The following is a 22,321-nucleotide window of genomic DNA, read 5'->3' on the forward strand; positions in this document are numbered from 1 at the left end:
TTTGAACTGCCTATTCCTGATTTAAACCATCTGCAGGCTCGACTTATAGACAAGATTCGTGAAATTAACAATACCCCGAGCATCTTAGAAAATGTCTTTAATTCTTTGAGGAACAGGTGTGAAAAGTGCTTGGAACAAGGAGGGGGACACTTTCAGCAGCTGCTTTAATTTATTGTTATAACAAGGAGGGGGACACTTTCCGCAGCTCCTTTAATTGTTTGTTATTGTTATCACGATTATTCTTTAAAATAAAGTTATATAGTCATTAACGTTATTGAAACTGACAGCTGCTATACAGCTCGTTGAGAAATGAGGTTAAGTTGGTCGCTATAAGCTACTCCCTACGTCCAATGTGTCAGAGCCAACTTCGACAACGTTTTTATTTGAACGCTCGTTAAAATAAAAAAAGTTTATTGTTGTAGGTTTTTGTTTTAAAAATTTAGTCAGTTCATGCCTTTTCTATAGGGGTGAACCGCTCGCCTATTGTATGCATCTATGACTTGCTGTGTGTAAATCTTATTTTGTGACAAACTATATTCGTGTAACTATTCCAACCTATGCGGATATTCAAAAAGTAAATATAAAAGCGTTGAGTATTTTACATATATTTTGAACGAAAAGGAAGCTTTCAATCATTACTCTTGCATATTTAATGAGACGAATTTCGTTCCCTTTTTTTATTTACCTCGACTTTTCGCTCGATGACGACGGCGTCGTTGGCTTTCAATTTTCCGCCGTCGTCCTTGGAAAACCGAATTTTAACGGTACGCCCGCCTAGTGTAGTGAAAGACGTGTCCTCCGTGACGTTAGATAGGTCAATGCGCGTACCCAACACCATGTGGTCCAGCAACAGCTTCTTCACGAGCTCCGGTTGATGGAGGAAGGTTTCGGCCCGTTTGGTGGCTGAGTTCTGGGGAGCCAGTATGGTAAATGGCTCTTCTGAAATAAAAAAAATATATAATAATGAAAAATTCAAGAAAAAACTGTAGATTTTTTATATTTTCATATGCACAATGTTATACTATACAGTATCATACAGTACGCGCTTAAAGTATGGAATAAATTCGGTAAAAACGAAACAATTTTTTTTTGGGGAGAAAAACAGGTCGATTTTTAATTTAAAAAATACAAATTTTAGCATAAAAGGCGATTTTCAACCATCATTTGTTCTCGAGTAATGACGTCATCGATTTTTTTTTTAAATAGCAACCTCCTATGTTTTCTTGATTTTGAAAGATCGTTTCATTGTCCATCCGACAGTATTAAAATTTTGCCATCTTACATAGGAAAGTTTTCGAGTAAATGACGATTGAATGTTAGAAAACCCAAATCAATTAAAATAAAGCAAAAACGTAATCAATTTATTAGTTTTTCGAAATGCCTGAATTTTATTATGGATCACGTAGGTGTAAATTTTTACTAAGTGTGACTGTCATACCGACTTTCTAAGTCTTGTAAGCGATATAAAAATTATTGTTGAATTTAAAGTATTATAGCACATTTAACTGTCACACAAAGAATTTAAATTTTAATTCTTATCGGATGCAGGGATAAGACTAGAACGCAGCAGGAAGTTTGCGATTTATTTGATGAAAAATATCCAGATCGCCTTATCAGCCAATCAACAGTAAGTAAGATAGAATCTAAATTTAGAGAAACTGGCAATGTTGTAGATATTCCAAAACCTGGAGGTCCAAGCGTTAGTGAAGATCACAAACAGAACATTTTGATAAGTATGGTAGATAATCCTCATAATACTTCACGATTGGTTGCATTAAACAATGAAATTAGTCAGACCACAGTGCTACGTATCCTGAGGCAGGAAAAATATCATCCCTACAAAATTCAACTTGTGCAGGAACTCAATGAAGACGATCCCGACCGCCGCTTACACTTTTGTGAAATTATGATGGATTTATGTCACGTAAATAGAGATTTACATCGGCAAATACTTTTTTCAGACGAGACCACGTTTTGTCTCAATGGTACAGTGAACCGTCAAACTTGCAGGTATTGGAGTCGGTAAAATCTTCATTGGATGTCAGAGACACATACCCAATACCCACAGGAATTAAATGTGTGGGCTGGAATAGTTGACAACAGAATAGTAGGGCCTTTCTTCTATGAAGGAACCCTTACAGGAAAAAGATATTTAGAGTGTTTACAAAATGACCTTGTTCCAGCGCTTGCAGTAATTTTTCCAAACGATAATGACTGATATTCCTGATGATACCATATGGTTTCACCAAGACGGTGCACCTCCGCACTATGCGCGCCCTGTTCGAGATTTTCTGGACAATTGTTTTCCTAGGAGAAGGATCGGCAGACGAGGACCGACAGAATGGCCCGCGAGATTCCCAGATCTTACACCCCTGGACCATTTCTTATGGGTCTACTTAAAGTCCAAAGTTTACGTTAATAGACCACATAATTTAGAAGAACTCCAAAATTGTATTATAGATGAACTACACAAAGTTACCCCATAAATAATTCATAATGTGCAAGAAGAATTTCTAGACAGACTTACGTATTGTTAAGAAGTCGGTGGGTGGCAATTCGAACACTTAATTTAGGTAGAAAATTTAATGAATTATATTTGCTGACATAGGAATTGTTATTTTTTTAATGAATAAAATTTACGTTTTCTAATTGCCATTTAATCGAAAACTTTCCTATGTAAGATGGCAACATTTTAATACTGTCGGATCGACAATGAAACGATCTTTCAGAATCAAGAAAAAAATAGGGGATTGCTATTTAAAAAAACTGTCGATGACGTCATTACTCGAAAATGAATGACGGTTAAAAATCGCATTTTATGCTAAAATATGTATTTTTTAAATTAAAAATCGACCTGTTCGAGGATTTTTCCCAAAAAAAAATGTTTCGTTTTTACTGAATTTATTCCATACTTTTGGCGCGTACTGTATAGTTTGAAAACCGCTCAACGGATTGAGTTGAAATTTTCAGGATCGCCTAATCATGTGCAACACTTTGTGTATAAGAACGTTTTTGAAAATTTACTGAATGATCCCATTCGATCGAAGTGTGATCGTGGCTTGTATGACTTAATTTTATGAAATAATCGAACGGCATAACTGGGATATTTTCAGCTAATGTCATTTAAGTGTGGTGCTTAAATATTCATGAGGATCCTGACGAGTGAAGTTGAAGAGAAAATCCGTTTCGCTTCGCGAACCCCGGGTTTGGCTGAACAAGATATCAACATCCATTATAAACTACAGCTGATCTCTAACGTAATAAATTAAGACTTCCTCTGGTGTTCCTGACTGATAAAATGATTGATTGCACTTGTGGAAACGCTTGCAGATTTCTCGAGTGGAGTGTCATGGCCCACTGAGGGTTTTGTCTAATGATGGAACTGAACTAATTCGCCAGCTTTGCAGACTCAATGAAAACTGATTTGGCTCAGTCGGGCGGCTAAATTAAGATTGAAATGTGACGGCGGGATCAGGCAGGACGGGAATTCTTGTAATGCTATTTTTAGAAAACGAAGAGATGGATTTGATGGACAGTTTAAGGTTCTAAATAAGGTGTTTCAGCTTCCGATCTCTATTCATCGAGCATCTGTTGTGTAGACTACTATTTTTGCAATTTCATGTTTTTGTTTATCAATATATCAATACAATCAATATATTGTTTATTGTTCACAACTTCTTTAGCAGATACCAAAAGATATTTGATTAAATAAAAGTACTAACAACTCTCAAACATTATAAATTATTTAATCATTTAATCAGGTTCAAAACGTATAATATGAACATTTTTTTTGATGTTCTATTACCCTGCTACTGTCTACTATTAACCAATTGCTGAAATATTTCTTCACAAATTTTACCATTTTCTGACAAATTTCTCGACTATCAACTATAGGAACTTGCTGGAAAAATTATCCTTAAATGAAAATGTCAACATATTTTAAGGTACTGAAATTCATCAAAATACATATTTTTTCAAAACTTGTCTGTAGTTCCAAATATTGTTTTCAGTATAAACTTACTTAGTACTACTGTGTTATGCATAAAATGTAATTTTTAGGCATAATAAAATAATTATCAGGATTATAAGCGATCTTTCAGTTAATTTTGTCGAGCAAAATTTAAGTGACAGTAATGAATAAACAGAAAATCAAGAATTTCATTCTTGTGCTTTTATCCTAGATGTTTTATTTTTTTTTAAATTGCGGTATTTAAAGATCTTGAATTCAGAAACATCTATAAGTGCAGGAGATTATTTTTTTTAGTCTGCTGTTTCCTCAACCTCCAACCATTAGGTTTTTATCTTCCTTTTTCGATGGATCTATAAATATTTCCAAGTTGTTAGTCTCGTCGGTATTTAAATATTTGTCTTCTGCCGTACAAGTCTAGAAGGCTGTTTTGACAGGAAATGAAGCTACACCAAGAGCTGGTTATGGTCCCATGAAGATCGACGCTGCATTCGCCGTTGGAAGAAATTTTCATTCCTTTGGAGACCTGAATAACCAGACACTTAAACCAGTCACAATGTCACTTACATACCATTCTTGTTTTCAGAGTTACTTAGCTATCCTTAAAAATTTTTATAGATCTGCTGATTTGTATAGATTCTGCTCTATAAATATCAGGTTTTACCGACGTTTTGGTCCTCGGATTACCATTATATCTTGTGATTCCAACAGCTTCTAGAATTATGAGGCTGTCTGTATAGCAACAGCTACCTGCCCCCAAAAGATCAATTCTGTTTCGTTGCCATTATCTCTTCCAGGGAAGAGAATATTACAGGGCAGTATGTAAATATATATTCTCTATATGCATAATAATTTGTTCTGTGGTTCTCCAATAATATGTGGTGGTAGCAAATTTATAGACGATTTCCAGAATAGCTAGTGGTATTGCCTCAGTATTCGCCAGACAGACATTTGTGTCTGTAAATCAGAGGGTTTGGCTTTGGTTGTTCTTTGAAAACTTTTATATCATCAGACTGTAGAATTATATGTAATCATAGATTTGATGACCATCACATATAGACTGTATAGTTATTTAGAATCTGCTCTAGTATATTCTACAAATATTCTTGTCTTGTGGAGTGCTTCTTTCGCATTTCTCCTTCAGTGGTGGTGAAGACAAATACAAAATCCATTCTATAATTCCAAATCTGAAACAGTTCCAGTAGCAATTCGTTAATGGAGTGAGAGTTTCCTTGCGATAAATGAATGTATTGTAGATTTACACTTAAACAACTAGCTGTTACTATTGGTCGTTGTTGGCACTGCTATTTAATTCGCATAAAGAGACACACTTTTGTGTTTATTTAATGAAAATTCCTAATTTTGTGCATATTATTGATGAGATTCCACCTTTTATTTTGAAGAAATGCTTGCATGCATTAATACATCCATTGGTTTATCTGGTTAACCTGTCATTTGCTGTTGGCCACTTTCCAGATTGCTTGAGGATGGGTAAATTAACTCCTATTTTCAAGAAGTATGACAGCAGTTTTCTGGAAAATTATAGGCCCATTACTTTTACTTCAGCATTTTCAAAGGTATTTGAACATGCCTTTTTACATAGACTGCATTCATTTATTGAAAAGAACAATATCATATCCAGTAATCAACACGGCTTCGTAAGCAGTAAGTCAACCACTACTGGTATGCATTCATGCTATGGTCGTATTGTTGGAGCTATAGAAGCTGGAGAATGCCCTGTTGGGATCTTTTGTGATCTCAGTAGGGCGTTTGACTGCGTAAATCACGACATCTTCGTTGACAAGTTGGAAAAATATGAGATTCGTGGCATTCCCCAGAAATGGGTGGCAACTTTTATTCGAGATCGAGACCAATATGTTGCTATAGATGATGTAACTTCCGAAATTAAAAAAGTCAATACAGGGGTACCCCAGGTTCGGTGCTGGGCCCTGTCCTGTTTCTTTTATACATTAATGACTTAGACGAGCTTTCATGATCGGGGTCTTTCACTTTTTATGCCGATGATACGTCAGTGGTGATCTCAGACAAATCGGATAAAAAATTATCTAAGACTTGCGGTAGAGTGATATCCAGGATGAGTGAATGGTTTAGTCAAAATTCATTACTATTAAATATCAATAAAACTCAGGTTATAAGATTTCACAATAGACAAAAGCTCTGTAAAAGTATTGATGTTAATGTTAACAATACACTAGTTAACAACACAAATCTTGTAAAATTTCTAGGATTAACCCTGGATGAGTGTCTAACTTGGAATAATCAATGTGACGAATTAGTAATGAAGTTAAATTCAGTACCTATCATATCAATTTCGAAATATCAGAAAAGTCCTGACCATTGATCAATTATTGAAACTATATTACTGCCAGGTAGAATCGCGTTTGCGATATGGTATCTGTTTTTGGGGGTCATCTTGCCACGCTGATAATGTATTTGTTGCACAAAAACGTGTAATTAGGTGTATGTTCGGAATGTCAGCTAGGGAATCCTGTAGACGGATATTCGTCTGTTACAATATTTTAACAATGCCTTCTGTTTTGTTGTATGAAATGTGTCTATATATTTTTGTCAACAAAAATCAGTTTGTCCACAGAAATCAGATTCATACAATTGATACACGGCAGTCTGGCCATTTTAGTATACCTTTTGGTAGGTGTAATCTGTCTTTTAACTCACCTAACTGTCTTGGTATACGAATGTTTAATAAATTACCTAATCATATTAAAATTTGTACCTCTGTTTACAGCTTCAAAAAGGCTTTGAAAAAATACTTGGTTAATAAATGTTTCTATTCTGTGGAAGAATATTTTGTCAATCAACTTTCTGTTAGTTAATTTTAAGTTGTAAATTAGTTTAGTCTTTATGTACTTTTCTTTTGACTATTCCTATTCAATTGTTGTATTGACTAGAGGAAATATACGTTATTATTATTATTATTATGTTTATTATCATTCTTCGATGGTGATATTATCGATATAGTTATTGACATTAAATAAGTTTTTTTTTTCATTCAATTGATGGTTTACTTATTGCACGGCTGCTATTGTGTAACCACACGAATCTTTCCTCGCCGAACGCTCTCGTAACAAATTATCGGTTGAAAGGGTAACGAGTATGCGATCCGAACACGAATTACATGTCATTAAGAAACAAATTCGCCCGGCCTTTCATCTAACTTCTCTAATGGACAGATCGGGGCGCCGCAAAAAAAGCGAAACCATGTCAGACGCGAGCAAAGGAATTTTAATAGCGTACGTGTGTAATCCAGAGGAGGTATTTGCAATTACGGCGGCGGTTCATCAATCAGCGGGGCCCCACGAGCTGCCGATTAAGGGGGCCATGGGTCACTCACCGCATTTGCATCTTCGGATTAGGTTTTTTGACCGGGTTCGGCTGGGCGAAGTTATTATTTTTTAATGAGACTGGCCGGAGGAGATGGATTGGGCATGAATTGGATCTCAACTCAAAGTGTGAGGGGGCAAAAAATTGATTAAACTATTTTTTACACTGTTTTTTTTTTGGTGAACAAAAAATAATTGGCTGGCCTTCACGGGGTATCATCTATGTCTGAAAATAATACAGAATCGACACAATAGACTCTTTTAGTGTGACGTCACATATTTAGGCAATCCGCAACAAACTGGCATAGTTGAAACTGTACAGATCGAAAAATGAAAGGCAAGATAATCAAGTTTTTTGAATATTTTTTTAAAAATATTTAATTTAGAGTATAATGAAACAACACACCAAATTTCATTAAAATCAGTTCGATATTTTTCGCGAAATAATTTTTTGAAAAATTTTTTCGAATTTTCAAAATGTTGCACAGCCTCAAGTAAAGCATCTAGATACTTAAAAATTTTTTCACATAGAAAATACCGCTCAGCCTTTCAAATGGTTTTTGAAAAATTGAAATCGGTTGATAAGAACGGCCACAGTAAATTTTTAAAGTTAACACTTTTTTGTTTATTTTTAAACAATTAGATTACATTTATCAATTTGCAATTTAGTTTTTTTCAAAAATTATAATTTTAAAGTACTCGAAAAGTTAAATTTCGTTTATTGTTTCTTGAGATATAAGCAGTTAAAGTTTATCGGCATTTACCGTTAATTTATAACAATTTAACAACAATCTTTGATCCAGTGGCTTCGTTTTTCCGAGTTCTAAGCTGGAAAAAATTTTCATATCCATAAGTTATCGGCAACATAGATAAATCAGCGGAAAAGCTGTCGCTCGCCAAAAGTGACTCAAAACACGAAAAGTGGGGGAGGCCTTTCGCTCTGAGACTGAATTCTGAATACTAAAAAAAACGCATTATCTCAACTTCTAATGGACCAATTTCGGTCTTTTTTTTAGTCCGATGTCTCGCGAGCCAAGAAATTCGAATATCGTAATGTCAACTGTCTAATTTACACATATTTTGTTATAAACAAAGTTTATTAATTATGCATTAAATATACTGTATATTTTATCGAATGTTTTAAATTTTTTCAATGAAAAAATTTGTTTACGTATATATTTCAACACTGAATATGAATATATTTAGTTATAATTATTACAATTACTTAAATTTAAACAAATTAAAAAAAAATATTTGGAAATTAATATTTTTGTTAAATACAGATAAAATTAAGAAAATTATGACTAAATTTATAATTTTTGACAAAAAAATAAATTGCAAATTGATAAATGTAATCTAATTGTTTAAAAATAAAAAAGAGTGTTAACTTTAAAAATTTACTGTAGCCGTCTTAATCAACCGATTTCAATTTTTTCAAAAACCATTTGAAAGGTTGAGTGGTCTTTTCTATGTGAAAACATTTTGAAAATCGAAAATTTTTTTCAAAATTTTTTCAAAAAATTTTTTTGCGGAAATTATCCAACCGATTTTAATGAAATTTGGTGTGTTGTTTTATTATACTCCAAAGTTTTTTTTACCAAAATTAGAATGCCCTCGGAGCAATTAAAATATTTTTAAAAAATTATCCAAAAAACTTGATTATTTTGCCTTTTTTCATCAATTATTGGTATTTTTCAACATCGGTAATACATTTAAACATTTTTAACTTACAGTATATTGTGCAAAATTCAATTCTAAAACTTTTTTCCTCTTCAATATTCTTCCAAAACGCATAGGTTCCAAGATATAAGTAAAAAAAATAAGTATTTTTTAAAATTTTGCAATTTTTAAAATGTTCCGGACCTCGCCCAGATTTAGACGTCTATACTGTTATTATGTGAGTTGTACTGAAGGTAATTCAGAAAAAATTTGCTTGCTCCTCTCACATCCACCTCAAAACTGATCCGCCCTGGTCTACATGTTTGTAATATTCCGATACGTGTGACCGATAATGAAAAAATTCGATTATTTTGGAAGAAACATGTGTCCAACTGGCCATGACTTCAAAGCCGTCGATTGTATTATGACATACCTACACCATGTAAAAGAGACAGAGTACTATAAGACTGTACTTAAGTCGAAAGGAATTTTGGATAATTATAAAGAGACAGGAAGAATAATAAAATAATTTGAAGGAGTGGTCTCCTATAGAAACGATTTTATTGATACAAATACAAACTCGTATATGCTAAAGTCGACTATTCACATGCAGCAATGTAAGACAATGGCAACTTTGTTTCAAACATGATGAAAGTGACAAAATATTCTTAAAATTTAAAGGATTACTACAGTTCACCACATTATCGTTAATAAACGGTACAGCAGAGAACTGCCCCGGGCATGAATCTTGTGGTACCTTCACAATTTCCAAATTTCTATGTCTAACCGATCCAATTTTTCTCGATATAATAAACTTTAAAAAATCCTCTTGCTTTCTTTTAGAAGCAGCTGCTTTACCCAAAGCGCAATCCGAGTGTACGACAAACAAACAACGCCAGACATGTCGAGAGCTAACCATTCGTTAAGGGCGAATAATTCTGATCATTAAAACCTGACTGCTCCCAGGGGAGGAGAGGGGTGGAGAAAAATGGCCGTAGTAGGGCGGTGAAATTAAGCGGGGGGGGGGGCATAAAAAATTGGGAATAATATTTTACTTGTTATCTGTGTGGATGGATAAAGTCTAACGATGTTTTAGTCTGATGGTGACTATCACTCTTTAGCGTACTGTGGCAGAAAGCAGATAATGCGAGGATCGTAATCAGTTTGATGGAAGTAAGTTTGAGTACAAAAACACAAGATGTATGGGGCGTTCTGAAGCTTTTCCCAGTAATGACATATTTATATAACGTAACAAATAATCACCGTGATACTTTAACAAAATTTGACACTGTAGATAATGATATATTTTTTTTAAACTCGGTTACATCTTCATTAAAAATAATTTCTTAATAGATGCAGATAGAATTACTAATGAGATTGTTAATAGATCTCTTACCAGATTTATTCTCTCCTCTTATCGACATAATTACTTTACCACTGTTAACATTCCCTAAGCTTTTAAATTAAAATATGCCAGTAATCTTTCAAAATTTTTCAAAAAATTTAAAAAAAGATTATTACTTTTTCTGCAAAAAATATATATCTGTATGTCGATTCGGTTTTAGAGAAGTTAATAAATTAATTAATTTAATAATTAAATACTTTGTTACAATGGTGTACCGCTAGGGACTGTTCTAGGGCAAATACGAACGGTAAATCGGTTTCTTATGCAGGCGATACTACTATTATACAGGGTATTAGAAGTTTGACTGCCTTAATTTTAACAGACGATAGAATATATAGACTAGGCGGCATCTGTTTTGGTTTGGTTGAATCGTATATCCACGGAGATTTTTGGCTTTTTGACTTTCAAATATAACTAGAAATGAAAATTTTTCTATGCGCATAAAAAAACGTGTAAAAAAAGTTTTGGCTACACAATATGTTAAAAAAATTCGAGAAATGTCATATCCTATTTAATTATGTGTCTTTTCAAGAGTTGATTTTAGGCGAAAATGGAAGAGGATTGTAATTAAATTTTTTATACAAAATATGACTAGTTACAAATCGAATGAATCATGATTATTATTGTAAAAATCGAAAAAATCGCCTAAAATGGGGTTAAAAAACATTACTTTTTAGAGAATTTTTTTGGGATCTTTAAATTGGGTATAAGACCTTCATATTTGGCTCAAGAAAAGTTCATGTTATGTAGAATCATCACATCAAATTTCATCAAAATCGGTTCTATAGATTTTGCATAATAATTTTGCAATCCAGATTTTGAAAAAAAAATTTGGAAATTTTCAAAATTTTGCACAGCAAGAACCAAGGCCCTTAGATACTTGAAATTTAATCACATATAAAAGGGTTGTCAAGCTTTCAAGAGCTTTTCGAAAAATTCGAATCCGTCAATTAGGAGAGCTCTGGTGCTTATTTAAACATTGGTCGAATTTTTGTATTTATAAACAATCAGAATAACTGTGACTAATCAATCAAATCAAATTTTTTAAAGCAGGTTTTAAAAGTTATTGGAAAGACGCTTCTTTAAAAAAAAAACACAGATCGATTGGTCAATTAGTTAAGTAGTTATAGCCGATCAAAGTTAACCATCATTTACACTAAATGTACTGGGACATTCGGACAAATTTTTCGAAAAATATCTTTGGTATTTCGAATACTTACCAGGTCTAAGTTTGCAATACTTTTCTTCATTGGCATCCTACTTTAAAACGTGTTTAAAGTTATTTATGCAAGCGAGAAATTCAAGAAAATCGTACGGGGGGTGGTGGTGGAGGAAGCAGAGAGCGCGGCCGCTTCGGCCTGCTCGAAATTGAATCGGCGAGTTCAAAACCGCGACGCGCTTAAAAATTTTTAATATCTCAGCTTCTAGAGGTCCGATTTTGATGATTTTTTTTTAAATCGACGTCTCGCGAGTTAAAAAAAAACAATTAGCGTATTTTCAAATGCCTATCGTTAATAAAAATTATTGGTTTTTCAACAATCCCATAATTATTTATCTTTAAACTTCCATTAATTATCAACTTTATTTATTTATTGTATCAAAGGTAAGTGCATAAACTTACTGTTTATTAAAGGTCAAAAACAAATTTGTTTAAATATTCTAAAATTGTTTAAACAACAATTATTTTCAAAATATGTCGAAAATTAGTAATATAATGAGTTAATTTGTCATTTGCTTATATTTTAAATAATAAATAATATTTGAATTATACTTTAATCACAAAAATGATGATTAAATTAATAAATTAATTATAAATAATATTTTATTCATACTTAATAACTTTTAAAACCTGCTTTAAAAAATTTGATTTGATTGAATAATCACTTAATTTCTATCCGCGTACGCCTATGTCTCGCGGCTCTGTTCTGAGCCTTCGTTATAACTGCCTTAACTTCAATAGTACTTGCCCTATTTTATTTTTAAAACAAGTTCAATAAAATATTTAAAAGTGTAACTAGTAGTCCTTTAGTCTAGTTCCTACAAAGATTAAAAATAAGACAATATTACCTGAATTTAGATTAAAAATTTAAAGAAGGAACTGAAGAATTTCATTAATCAAAATTGATTTTTTTCACTTCGACATATAATTACAACATACCTTAATTAATGTTAGCTTGTATTAAAATTAAGTTACATTATACTACTTACGACTATGTTAGTTATACAGAGTGTATTTAAATGAAGGAACACAAACGGTACCTTGATAATTTTGTGCCGAAAATATAATAGTTAAGCCTAATAAGCTTTTGTCCATATTTTTATTCGTAAGTTACAGTGTTCAGTTTTTTTAAAAAATATTACATATAAACAATTACATTAATTTATTAACATTCGGACAATTCTGTTAGAAAATTTGACACCAACATTTTTTTAATGTTGTTGATTGAACTGTAGTTGCAACAAAATAATCATATACAAGTTTTTTTGTGAAATGAACAATTTTGAATTTATTCATTGTATATAGCATTTTAAAACACTTAGAGAAATTATTAATTATAACTATTGGGCATTTCTTAAATACTAGAACAATTTTAGATAACAACATTTTACGAGCAAACATTTTTCTTTGATACAAAATATTAGTATTTCTGTCGTTGGAATTGTTTACTAATTCAGTTAATTTTTACCTTTATTTTGTTAAGTTGCCTGCCCAAGATCCATTAATCTGTCAAACATCTTTCAAGGTATTTTCGTTATTTTTTTCTACTTATTGATACTTTGTTTTATTTTAATTTTATGGTTCAATTTTGTTTGTTTGTTTTGTTTCCTTTACTGTTTCTTGAATTATTTTTAAATTTGTTTTTGGTTCCAATTCCAAAAAACAAAAAAATGTGTGGGGGAAGGGGTGGCACATTATCATTTTATAGGCTGTTTAGACGTAAAATATGTCCTTGTTGGGCAACAGCGGCGTCGCGCCACACCTTGAAGTATATTATTCCCTTGAAGAAGATGGATCGAGATTTTAAAACGGTGCTCTAAGAACGCATCAATTTATTCAGCCGTCATTTATTTTTAACGAATTAGGCCGGAATGGCTTGTCATATAAGAGAAAGCAAAAAACCGGAGTGGAGGCGGCCGAGTCCTCAACCCTCATCTGTTTTATTTTTCATGCAAAGTACATAATTCTTGGGGGTTTTCTTTTTGCCCCCGTCTTGATGTATTTAAGGCACTTTGTAGGCTGTGTTTACACATTCATAATGAAGACGGAAAACGGGGCCGAAATAAAGTTGGCGGCAAAATACGGACTTTCCTGGGCTTCGCCTCGTCGAATGTGGAATGTCAGGCATGTTGTCGAGGTTTTAAAGTCATTTGTCACCTGTTACCTGTCAAGGGGGAAAAAAGCCGCATATCGGGCGTCATAGGAGGAGGTGCAAAAAGCGGGGACGCTCTTTAAGGAAAAAAAAATTAGCAAAAACGTTTAAATAAACGTTGGTCTGGACGGGCTTTAAATTTTTTTTTGAAAAAACTTTTTTATATTTTAAGAACTCGTGAATTTTGCAATTATTGAACTTTTTTTTATTGTTTTGCAACAGGAAATAAATAGTTTTCCAGGTTCCGGTACTGGTTAATGCACTGCAAAACACTAGGGCCAACGTTCGATCACCTTGCTTGACGGGTCCGCAGAGATTCTGCTGCGAAGTCCGTCTGAAGATTGGACAATTGTCCCCTCTGGATTTTGCTCATCTTTGGAATCTAGTCGACTGGAGCTAGTTGTGGACTTGTAGTTAGTTTTAGTAATGTAATTTTGTGTTACTGTTCCCCAGTTAGAATCTCGTAATTTTGGAGAACTTTTAGATTTTGAAATTCGAAGAAGGGTGATTTTCAGTCGCACATCGTCAGTGGTTGTTCTACCTACAACATCATACTGCGTCTTTGATGGTTGGGGGTAGCTGGGGGCTTCATAGAAAACCTCGGCCGAAATTTTCAAAACGTGAAATTTGTATTTTTGCACCACGCCTTCTGCTTTCTGTGGAGGGTCGTCCTAGTCCCCTCGAACATGAATCAAAGATCAGGAAATTTAAACAACATATCCAAAGAATTTTCTTTAAAGAAAAAACATATATTATTACATTTCTTTTTTACTCTAAGATATCTATTTCTAAGATATCTAACTCTAAGGCTTGTTCTTATCCATATGCGTGCATAAAAAAAAGTGGGAAAGGGGCGATAGTTATCACCGCCCCCTCCGCTTGTACTTGTTTTTTTTTTAACCATAAAGTCGCAATATTGCTAATTTAGTTCATTTGTAATTGTTTGTGGTTCAATTTCCTGAAAACTCTGGAAAAAGGAATCTATCGAAGATTTAAGTGTACCTGAGAAGAATGTCAACTTTAGAGACTTCTGACAGTCAAAAAGTGACATAGTTTTGTGACAGTTGGAGAAAAAGAATAACTTTTAATATCGAAAAATTTTAACACCGTATTTCGAAAACGGATCGCCGAATTTAAAAAATGGAAAGTCCTATTATTATCGAACAATGTCTCTATGGCTGGCGGATTGGCCTACTAATTTATGATGACACCCTGTATACGCGAAGGGATGTATACGAAAAACGCTACGAAAAACTTTCTGCATTAAACAAAATCGTCAAACCATTTTACTCTGCTCTAAACCATTTATATTTGCGTTTTGCTGGAAAACGACCTGCTTTTGTTGTTTCGGCGATTGTTCTGAAAACAAATGAAATTTAATTAACGGCAATCGATAACCGAGTAGGTTTTAAAACACTTCCACGAATTATATCTTCGATTTAACAAAAGTAGTAATGGGAAACGCTTTCCAATAGAAAATTTGCCGTTGCAGCCTTGGTTTGTCTCTTTTTTTACGTGTAACGAATCAAAATTAATATATAATCTATAAATGTTGCAACATTTTGAGAAATCGAAGCCGGTGTGTGTTGTATTAGAAAATAACTTCTAGGAAATGGACAGGTTTGAATTTAATTCTAGCGAATCTTGCATAAAAATCAATTAAATCTATCTTCATGTGTGTGACAGCAACACATTAAGTCATTTAATTAATTAGTTTTTACCAGTGTGTTAACTTTAAGGTCACGTATTTGTTAGATGAGTAATTTGTAATAAAAATATATTTAACATGTGTCGTATAAATTTTGTTGTTGCTGAATCATATATTTAATAGTAAAAAAGAAATAAATTCTACTCTTATGGATATTAACTTTTTAATGTTAAACTTTTTTTATTGCTAAAGATGCATCATGCCCCAAAATAATTGCGAGAAGGCGCTAAAATTTTTCAAGCACCGTTACATAAGGCATTAGCATTAAAATCGGTCCAGTTCACATACAGATAAAAAAAAACGAATATTCAGACTGGTTCTTGCATATCTGACACCTAAAATAATGATGACCTCAAGCGTTTATATTCAAGTGGTTCCACACTGGTTATCTCTGAAGACATTAAGTGCTCTTGAAATATCAAATTTTGTTGATGACCTTTTAACGTTACTTTTATTTATTTTTAGTTATGTTTGCAGAAATTGTTTATTTCATTTTATATTCCAAATATATTAAGTTAACATGCCGATTTTCTGGATTACCTTCAGTACAGCTCACATAATAAAAGTGTATATCGCTACATCTGGGCGAGGTCCGGAACATTTTCAAAATTGCAAAAATGTTTAAAAAATTTAAAAAATACCAATTTTATCTGAGTTTATTATTTATCTCCTGGAACCTATGAATTTGGGAAGAATATTGAAGAGGAAAAAAGTTTTAGAATTGAATTTTGCACAATATACTGTAAGTTAAAAAGGTTTAAATTTATTACCGATGTTGCAAATTAACAATAATTGATGAAAAAATGGCAAAATAATCAAGTTTTTTGAATACATTTTTAAAAATATTTTAATTGCTCCGAGGGCATTTTAATTCTGGTGAAAAAACTTTAGAGTATAATAAAACAACACACCAAATTTCATTAAAATCAGTTCGATAGTTTTCGTAAAATAATTTTTTGAAAAATATTTTCAAAATGTTGTACAGCCTCAAATAAAGCATCTAAATACTTGGATATTTTTTCAGATAGAAAAGACCGCTCAACCTTTTCAAATGGTTTTTGAAAAATTGAAATCGGTTGATTATAATTTTTGAAAAAAACTAAATTGCAAATTGATAAATCTAATCTAATTGTTTAAAAATAAAAAAAAATTACTGTGGCCGTCCTAATTAACCGACCCAAAATTCAATTCTAAAACTTTTTTCCTCTTCAATACTCTTCCAAAATGCATAGGTTCCAAGACATAAGTAAAAAACTCAGATAAAATAGGTATTTTAAATAATTTTTTAAACATTTTAGCAATTTTGAAAGTGTTCCGGACCTTGCCCAGTTTTTGTATAAAAATACTATTTTCAGAAGATGTTTACGGGAATAACACCTTTGAATTGAATAATGTATATGTTCAATAAAGTTGAGTAAAAATAGTTTTTTCATAGACGTACCCAAAGAATAATTGTTGGGAATTAAAAAAATTGCATACCTCTGAATGCACTAAATATTATGTTGGAGAGATTTTCGACCTATAAATATTAGATTAAACGAACACAAAGATTACAAAAAAACCCGAGAATATGAAAAATAAAAGAAATTACGAACATGTGTGGGGAAATGATCATATGATTCAGTGTAGCTCAGTGAAAATTTTGGACAAGAAAAATAATATCGTTAAAAGAAAATTAAAATATATGGCGATTTTTTCATTAAATGGCAAAAGATTGAATTACTCCTTGAGCTTGGTTATAAATATTATTAAGTTTGTAATAATCGAATAAACATGAAATTATATCTCTGGGTCTGGAAGTAGATAAACGAACAAATTTAAACATCTCAGTTTTGACAACGAAAATAAAATGATTTTTCGACGTTCGCCATAACTGTAGTGCTATAGTGATGCGAATTTTTTACTTATGTGTATTTTTCATTATGAGATATTAGTTAGACAAAAGTAGTTTATTAAAAATAACCCTTAACTGATCCTTTTGGCACAAGGGTTTGCTTAATTAATTATTTAATTAAGTATTTGATAGCTATGATCACAAAATAGAACAAAAAGAATGCAGTTGATCCAATATAATAAAAGCAAAATGTAAAAAACAAGCAGGTAGGAGTTATGCTTTATGCTTGATAAAATGATGAAAACGGATAAGCATTGTCCAGGGCAGAAATATACAGGGTGTCCCGTAAGTCATGGATCAAACTACTCTGGGTGATAGAGGACGCCATTTGTGTCAAGAAAAACCTCACATGTTGTTATGCAATTGTTGACCGTTTAACAGATACGGGGTGTTGAAGTTTTCATGAAAAAATCAATTTATGTTTGTACCTCCGAAACTAGAAAAGATATTTGAACAAAATTTGTTATACAACATGATGCCATAAGGAACCAAAACTCCTGCTAATATCAAGCTTTGCCGGTCGCCCAGTGGCAGAGATAGGGGTCAGCGAAAATAAATATTTTATAAAAAATAATGTAACACTCGGTGTACGATTTAAAACAATACAAATTTTAGACACACAGTTTAATTGGCAACAAAAAATTACTAGGAGTTTTGGCTTCTTATGACATCATGATGTATAACAAATTTTGTTCAAATATCTTTTCTAGTTTCGGAGGTACAAACATAAATTGATATTTTCATGAAAATTTCAACACTCCGTATCTTTTAAACGGTTAACAATTGCATAACAACATGTGAGGTTTTTATTGTTGCAAATGGTGTCCTCTATCACCCAGAGCAGTTTGATCCATGACTTACGGGACACCCTGTATAGATAGAAGATAGAAGCATAAACCTTCCATAAAAAATGAATAATATTCTTCTGTTGCATAATATTGTTAGAGTACCCCAAAAATAGATAAAATATCTACTAGGTATATGTTTTTGGAAGAACAATTGTAAATAAAAAATTATATATCTATCAACAATTTGTACCATAAACTGTTTGAATTACTAGAAAAAGAAGAATAGTTACTATTAAATATTGACTTTTTAGATGTTTTAGCAATATATACAGGGTGTCCGGTAAGTACCTCCTAATCTCTCGGGAGTGTATAGGGGAGGTCAAAATAAAACTAGTCCTTCCTATAATTTTTTTCCTAATGTGCCCCCTAACGGAGTTATGGGGGGTCAAAGGGGTACCTAGAAATTAACGTTTAGGGTTATAACTTTGAAACCACCCTGTATATTTTAATAAAATTTTCGTACGTTGTATTACACATGGAGCTCTACGATTTGATGCTAAAATCAACTTTTTGCTATTATCAGGTGTCCAGAAACGGACTGGCCCTATCACAATTTTTCTCAAAATTTTGACAGAAGTAATTTTATCAAACTGAAAATATTATTATTAGATACTCTGAAGGTTTTTCTTTAAAAATGGTACTCTTTATTTATTTCGAAAAAATGAACGGTTTGCGAGATAAATCGGTTTTGAAAAAAATTGGTAACAAATACAACAACAATTAAAATTTATTTTTTTACAATAAAATCATTCCCGCTAGTGCCAGCCTACAGATTCACCATAAACATTTACTGGTGGTGAATTAAGGGAATGAATAATGCCGTTTCTTGTAAAATCAACATCTATGACCAAAATACATCTACAAATTATTATTGCTCTTGTCTCCATGGAGTTCTTTTCTATTGTTTTCGTTGTTAGACCCTGTTGATTTTAAAGTACTTGTCAAAGGCGCGTGACAGAATAAAAATTCAATTTTATTGTGGTATTCGTTTTAAGCCGTTAGAAATAACATTTAAAAATGGAAGAATATTCCTGTGCAGAATATGCTGATATGCACCTAATTTATGGGGAAGCATTATGCAACTCCGTGGAGGCAAGAAGACTTTATGAGGAAAGGTTTCCGGGTCGACATTTGCCGAGTCCAAAAACTTTTGAAAGAGTTGATCGTAGTTTAAGAGAAACAGGTAAAAAAAAATAGTGAAAAACGTTAGTGAAACTAATTTCTTCCGAATCCTTTATTTAGGAAGCTTTTTGCCACGCCGTGGTGGAGCAGGAGCCCCGAGGAGAGTACGAGACCCTCATGTAGAGGAACAAATATTGGAAGACGTTGCTAATAATCCTTCAAATAGCATAAGGAAGCTTGCGGCGCAAAACAATGTTACAAAATGGGCTGTACATGAAACTCTGAAAGAACAATTGCTTTACCCGTACCACATCCAAAAAGTACATGCTATGTCTCCAGATGATTATCCAAAAAGACTTCAATACGCCAATTGGTTTTTACAGCATCATATTCGGAATCATAATTTTGGTACATCTATTTTGTTCACCGATGAAGCAGGTTTTACAAGAGACGGCATAATTAATTCGCATAATCTACATGTCTGGGATGAAGAAAACCCTCACGCTTTAGTTCAAACTCGCTACCAACAAAGGTTTATGGTGAATGTGTGGGCTGGCATTATCGGGAATCATTTGATTGGTCCATTTATTCTGGAGCAAAGACTTAATGGTGCTCTTTATTTGCAATTTTTAGAGGAAAATCTAAATATTTTGTTAGAAGAAGTGCCCCTTCAAATAAGAACTGAAATGTGGTACATGCATGACGGTGCACCACCCCACTTTGATCGTTTAGTACGTCAACATCTGACGAATGTTTTTGGTGATCGATGGATAGGTCGAGGCGGACCTGTATTATGGCCACCTAGGTCGCCCGACCTAAACCCATTAGACTTTTTTCTGTGGGGTCATTTAAAAAATAACGTTTATTCAACACCCGTAAATAGTAGAGAGGAACTTCTGCTGAGGCTAACACAGAACTGTGACCATCTCCGCAATAATCACGGAATATTATTTCAAGTGCACCGGGAAAACATTCGTAGGATTAGAAAGTGCATTGAAGTACGGGGTGCTCATTTTGAACATCTACCGAAGTAACATTTAGGTACCTTTGTTCATTGTTGAATGTTCTTTGTTGCATGTCTTGTAAGTAAGTTATTTTTCAAATGTTATTTTTAATTGGTCACTACTTGCTCATAAAGTATAGCCAACCCGTTCAAAGATTTCTGGACTTGATAAAGTTAAAGAAATTAAATGCATGAAATAATATGTAAAAAAAATAAATTTTAATTGTTGTTGTATTTGTTACCAATTTTTTTCAAAACCGATTTATCTCGCAAACCGTTCATTTTTTCGAAATAAATAAAGAGTACCATTTTTAAAGAAAAACCTTCAGAGTATCTAATAATAATATTTTCAGTTTGATAAAATTACTTCTGTCAAAATTTTGAGAAAAATTGTGATAGGGCCAGTCCGTTTCTGGACACCTGATAATAGCAAAAAGTTGATTTTAGCATCAAATCGTAGAGCTCCATGTGTAATACAACGTACGAAAATTTTATTAAAATATACAGGGTGGTTTCAAAGTTATAACCCTAAACGTTAATTTCTAGGTACCCCTTTGACCCCCCATAACTCCGTTAGGGGGCACATTAGGAAAAAAAATTATAGGAAGGACTAGTTTTATTTTGACCTCCCCTATACACTCCCGAGAGATTAGGAGGTACTTACCGGACACCCTGTATATTCATCAAAGAGAAAAACCAAAATACTGAAGATGTGTTTCTGGGAAAACCTTTAATAATTTTTAAGCGGTAATAGTCTAGGGAACCAGAGGTTTCCCATTCGAATTCTCTCGGACCAACATTTAACTGCTTTTATCTGCACTTTATTTTAAAATCGGTAAAGTATAACGGGGGGAATTTAATATAACCACCCCGTAGAAATCCTGCGTTTATTATATGTTATTTTAACATCGTACCTGTTGTCAACGCCCGTTTTGCGTTACACAATGTAATAATTTTAAACGTGAACATGTTTTTAATTAACTACTTTGTGACCCGTAGACGTCAAAGGCGTGCGTGTTTATGCAGAGGAGCGGTGCACGCAGCTAAGCGACGCCAAACAAATTTACTTTCGTCCAAATTGAATTAATTTTCCGTAAAAACCGCGGAACCGCAGAAATCGTCCAAGTCAACTTCCCACGCAAAGTCCTAATTCTGCTGTGAATTAATATTATTTTTCAATTCGGTCAATGAAAAAAAAGTTCGATACAATTTTAGGGGTGAGTCATCCCCAATGAACACTTTGTAGTGCTTCAATTAAACTTTAAATCATACTCAAAGAAGACTAGTAATAAACCGAAATCATCTACCAAATTTGGTTCTTTCGCAGTAGTGTTGCAGAGATATTAATTTTTTTCGAAATTTAGGGCCCCTCTTTGGGGTCCAATAACTCCTAAGGGGTGCAACTTTGGTTAAATACAATATTTTGGACAACCCTACATGCATATAATCCCTTCCTATCCCTGGAAAAAAATATGTCTGATTTATACACATTTTACTAATATAATAAAATCATGCCTACAAGTTCATTATTATTATCTCCGTATGCCACTAAAAAAGCAAAAGATTTGTTAAAACATGAACAACAAGTCTACAACAAGCTTAGACTTACACCTAGATTAACACAAAGAACTCAAACAAAGGCGATTATTAAAATGTTAAAGAGCGACGATTGTTGCAAATGACAGCAAGCACTCTTTGATTTTGACGCGGTAGTACGAATGTATGATTAATAAATTACAGGACCGGAGTTAGAAATATCATTAGCTTTAAATGTAAATATGTGTTATTATAAAACTTTTTTTTAGGACGATTTCTTTTGAATTAATTTTAAATCAGCTTCAATCAATAATAGGCTATTGATTATAGGATTTTAAAAAGAACTATGACATTCAATATATTTTATTACATGAATTGTTAAAATGGTCATTTTAGATGAAAAAATCGCGGAGTGCTTTAAATCAGAGGGTGGAAATTGGAGATAG

At 32.8% G+C, this 22,321-nt stretch overlaps 1 protein-coding gene across 1 annotated transcript in view; it reads right to left on the reverse strand.

Annotated features, from left to right (window-relative positions):
- Positions 1-22,321, reverse strand: part of LOC108909119 — a 72,165-nt gene that overhangs the window by 4,986 nt on the left and 44,858 nt on the right. Inside the window, exon 2 of the mRNA XM_018713355.1 lies at positions 686-939. Coding sequence (XP_018568871.1) covers positions 686-939 — 254 coding nt within the window. The remainder of the gene's footprint in view (positions 1-685; positions 940-22,321) is intronic.

The sequence above is a fragment of the Anoplophora glabripennis genome, unplaced genomic scaffold (genome assembly GCF_000390285.2).
Source record: "Anoplophora glabripennis isolate ALB-LARVAE unplaced genomic scaffold, Agla_2.0 scaffold362, whole genome shotgun sequence".
Taxonomy (NCBI): Eukaryota; Metazoa; Arthropoda; class Insecta; order Coleoptera; family Cerambycidae; genus Anoplophora; species Anoplophora glabripennis.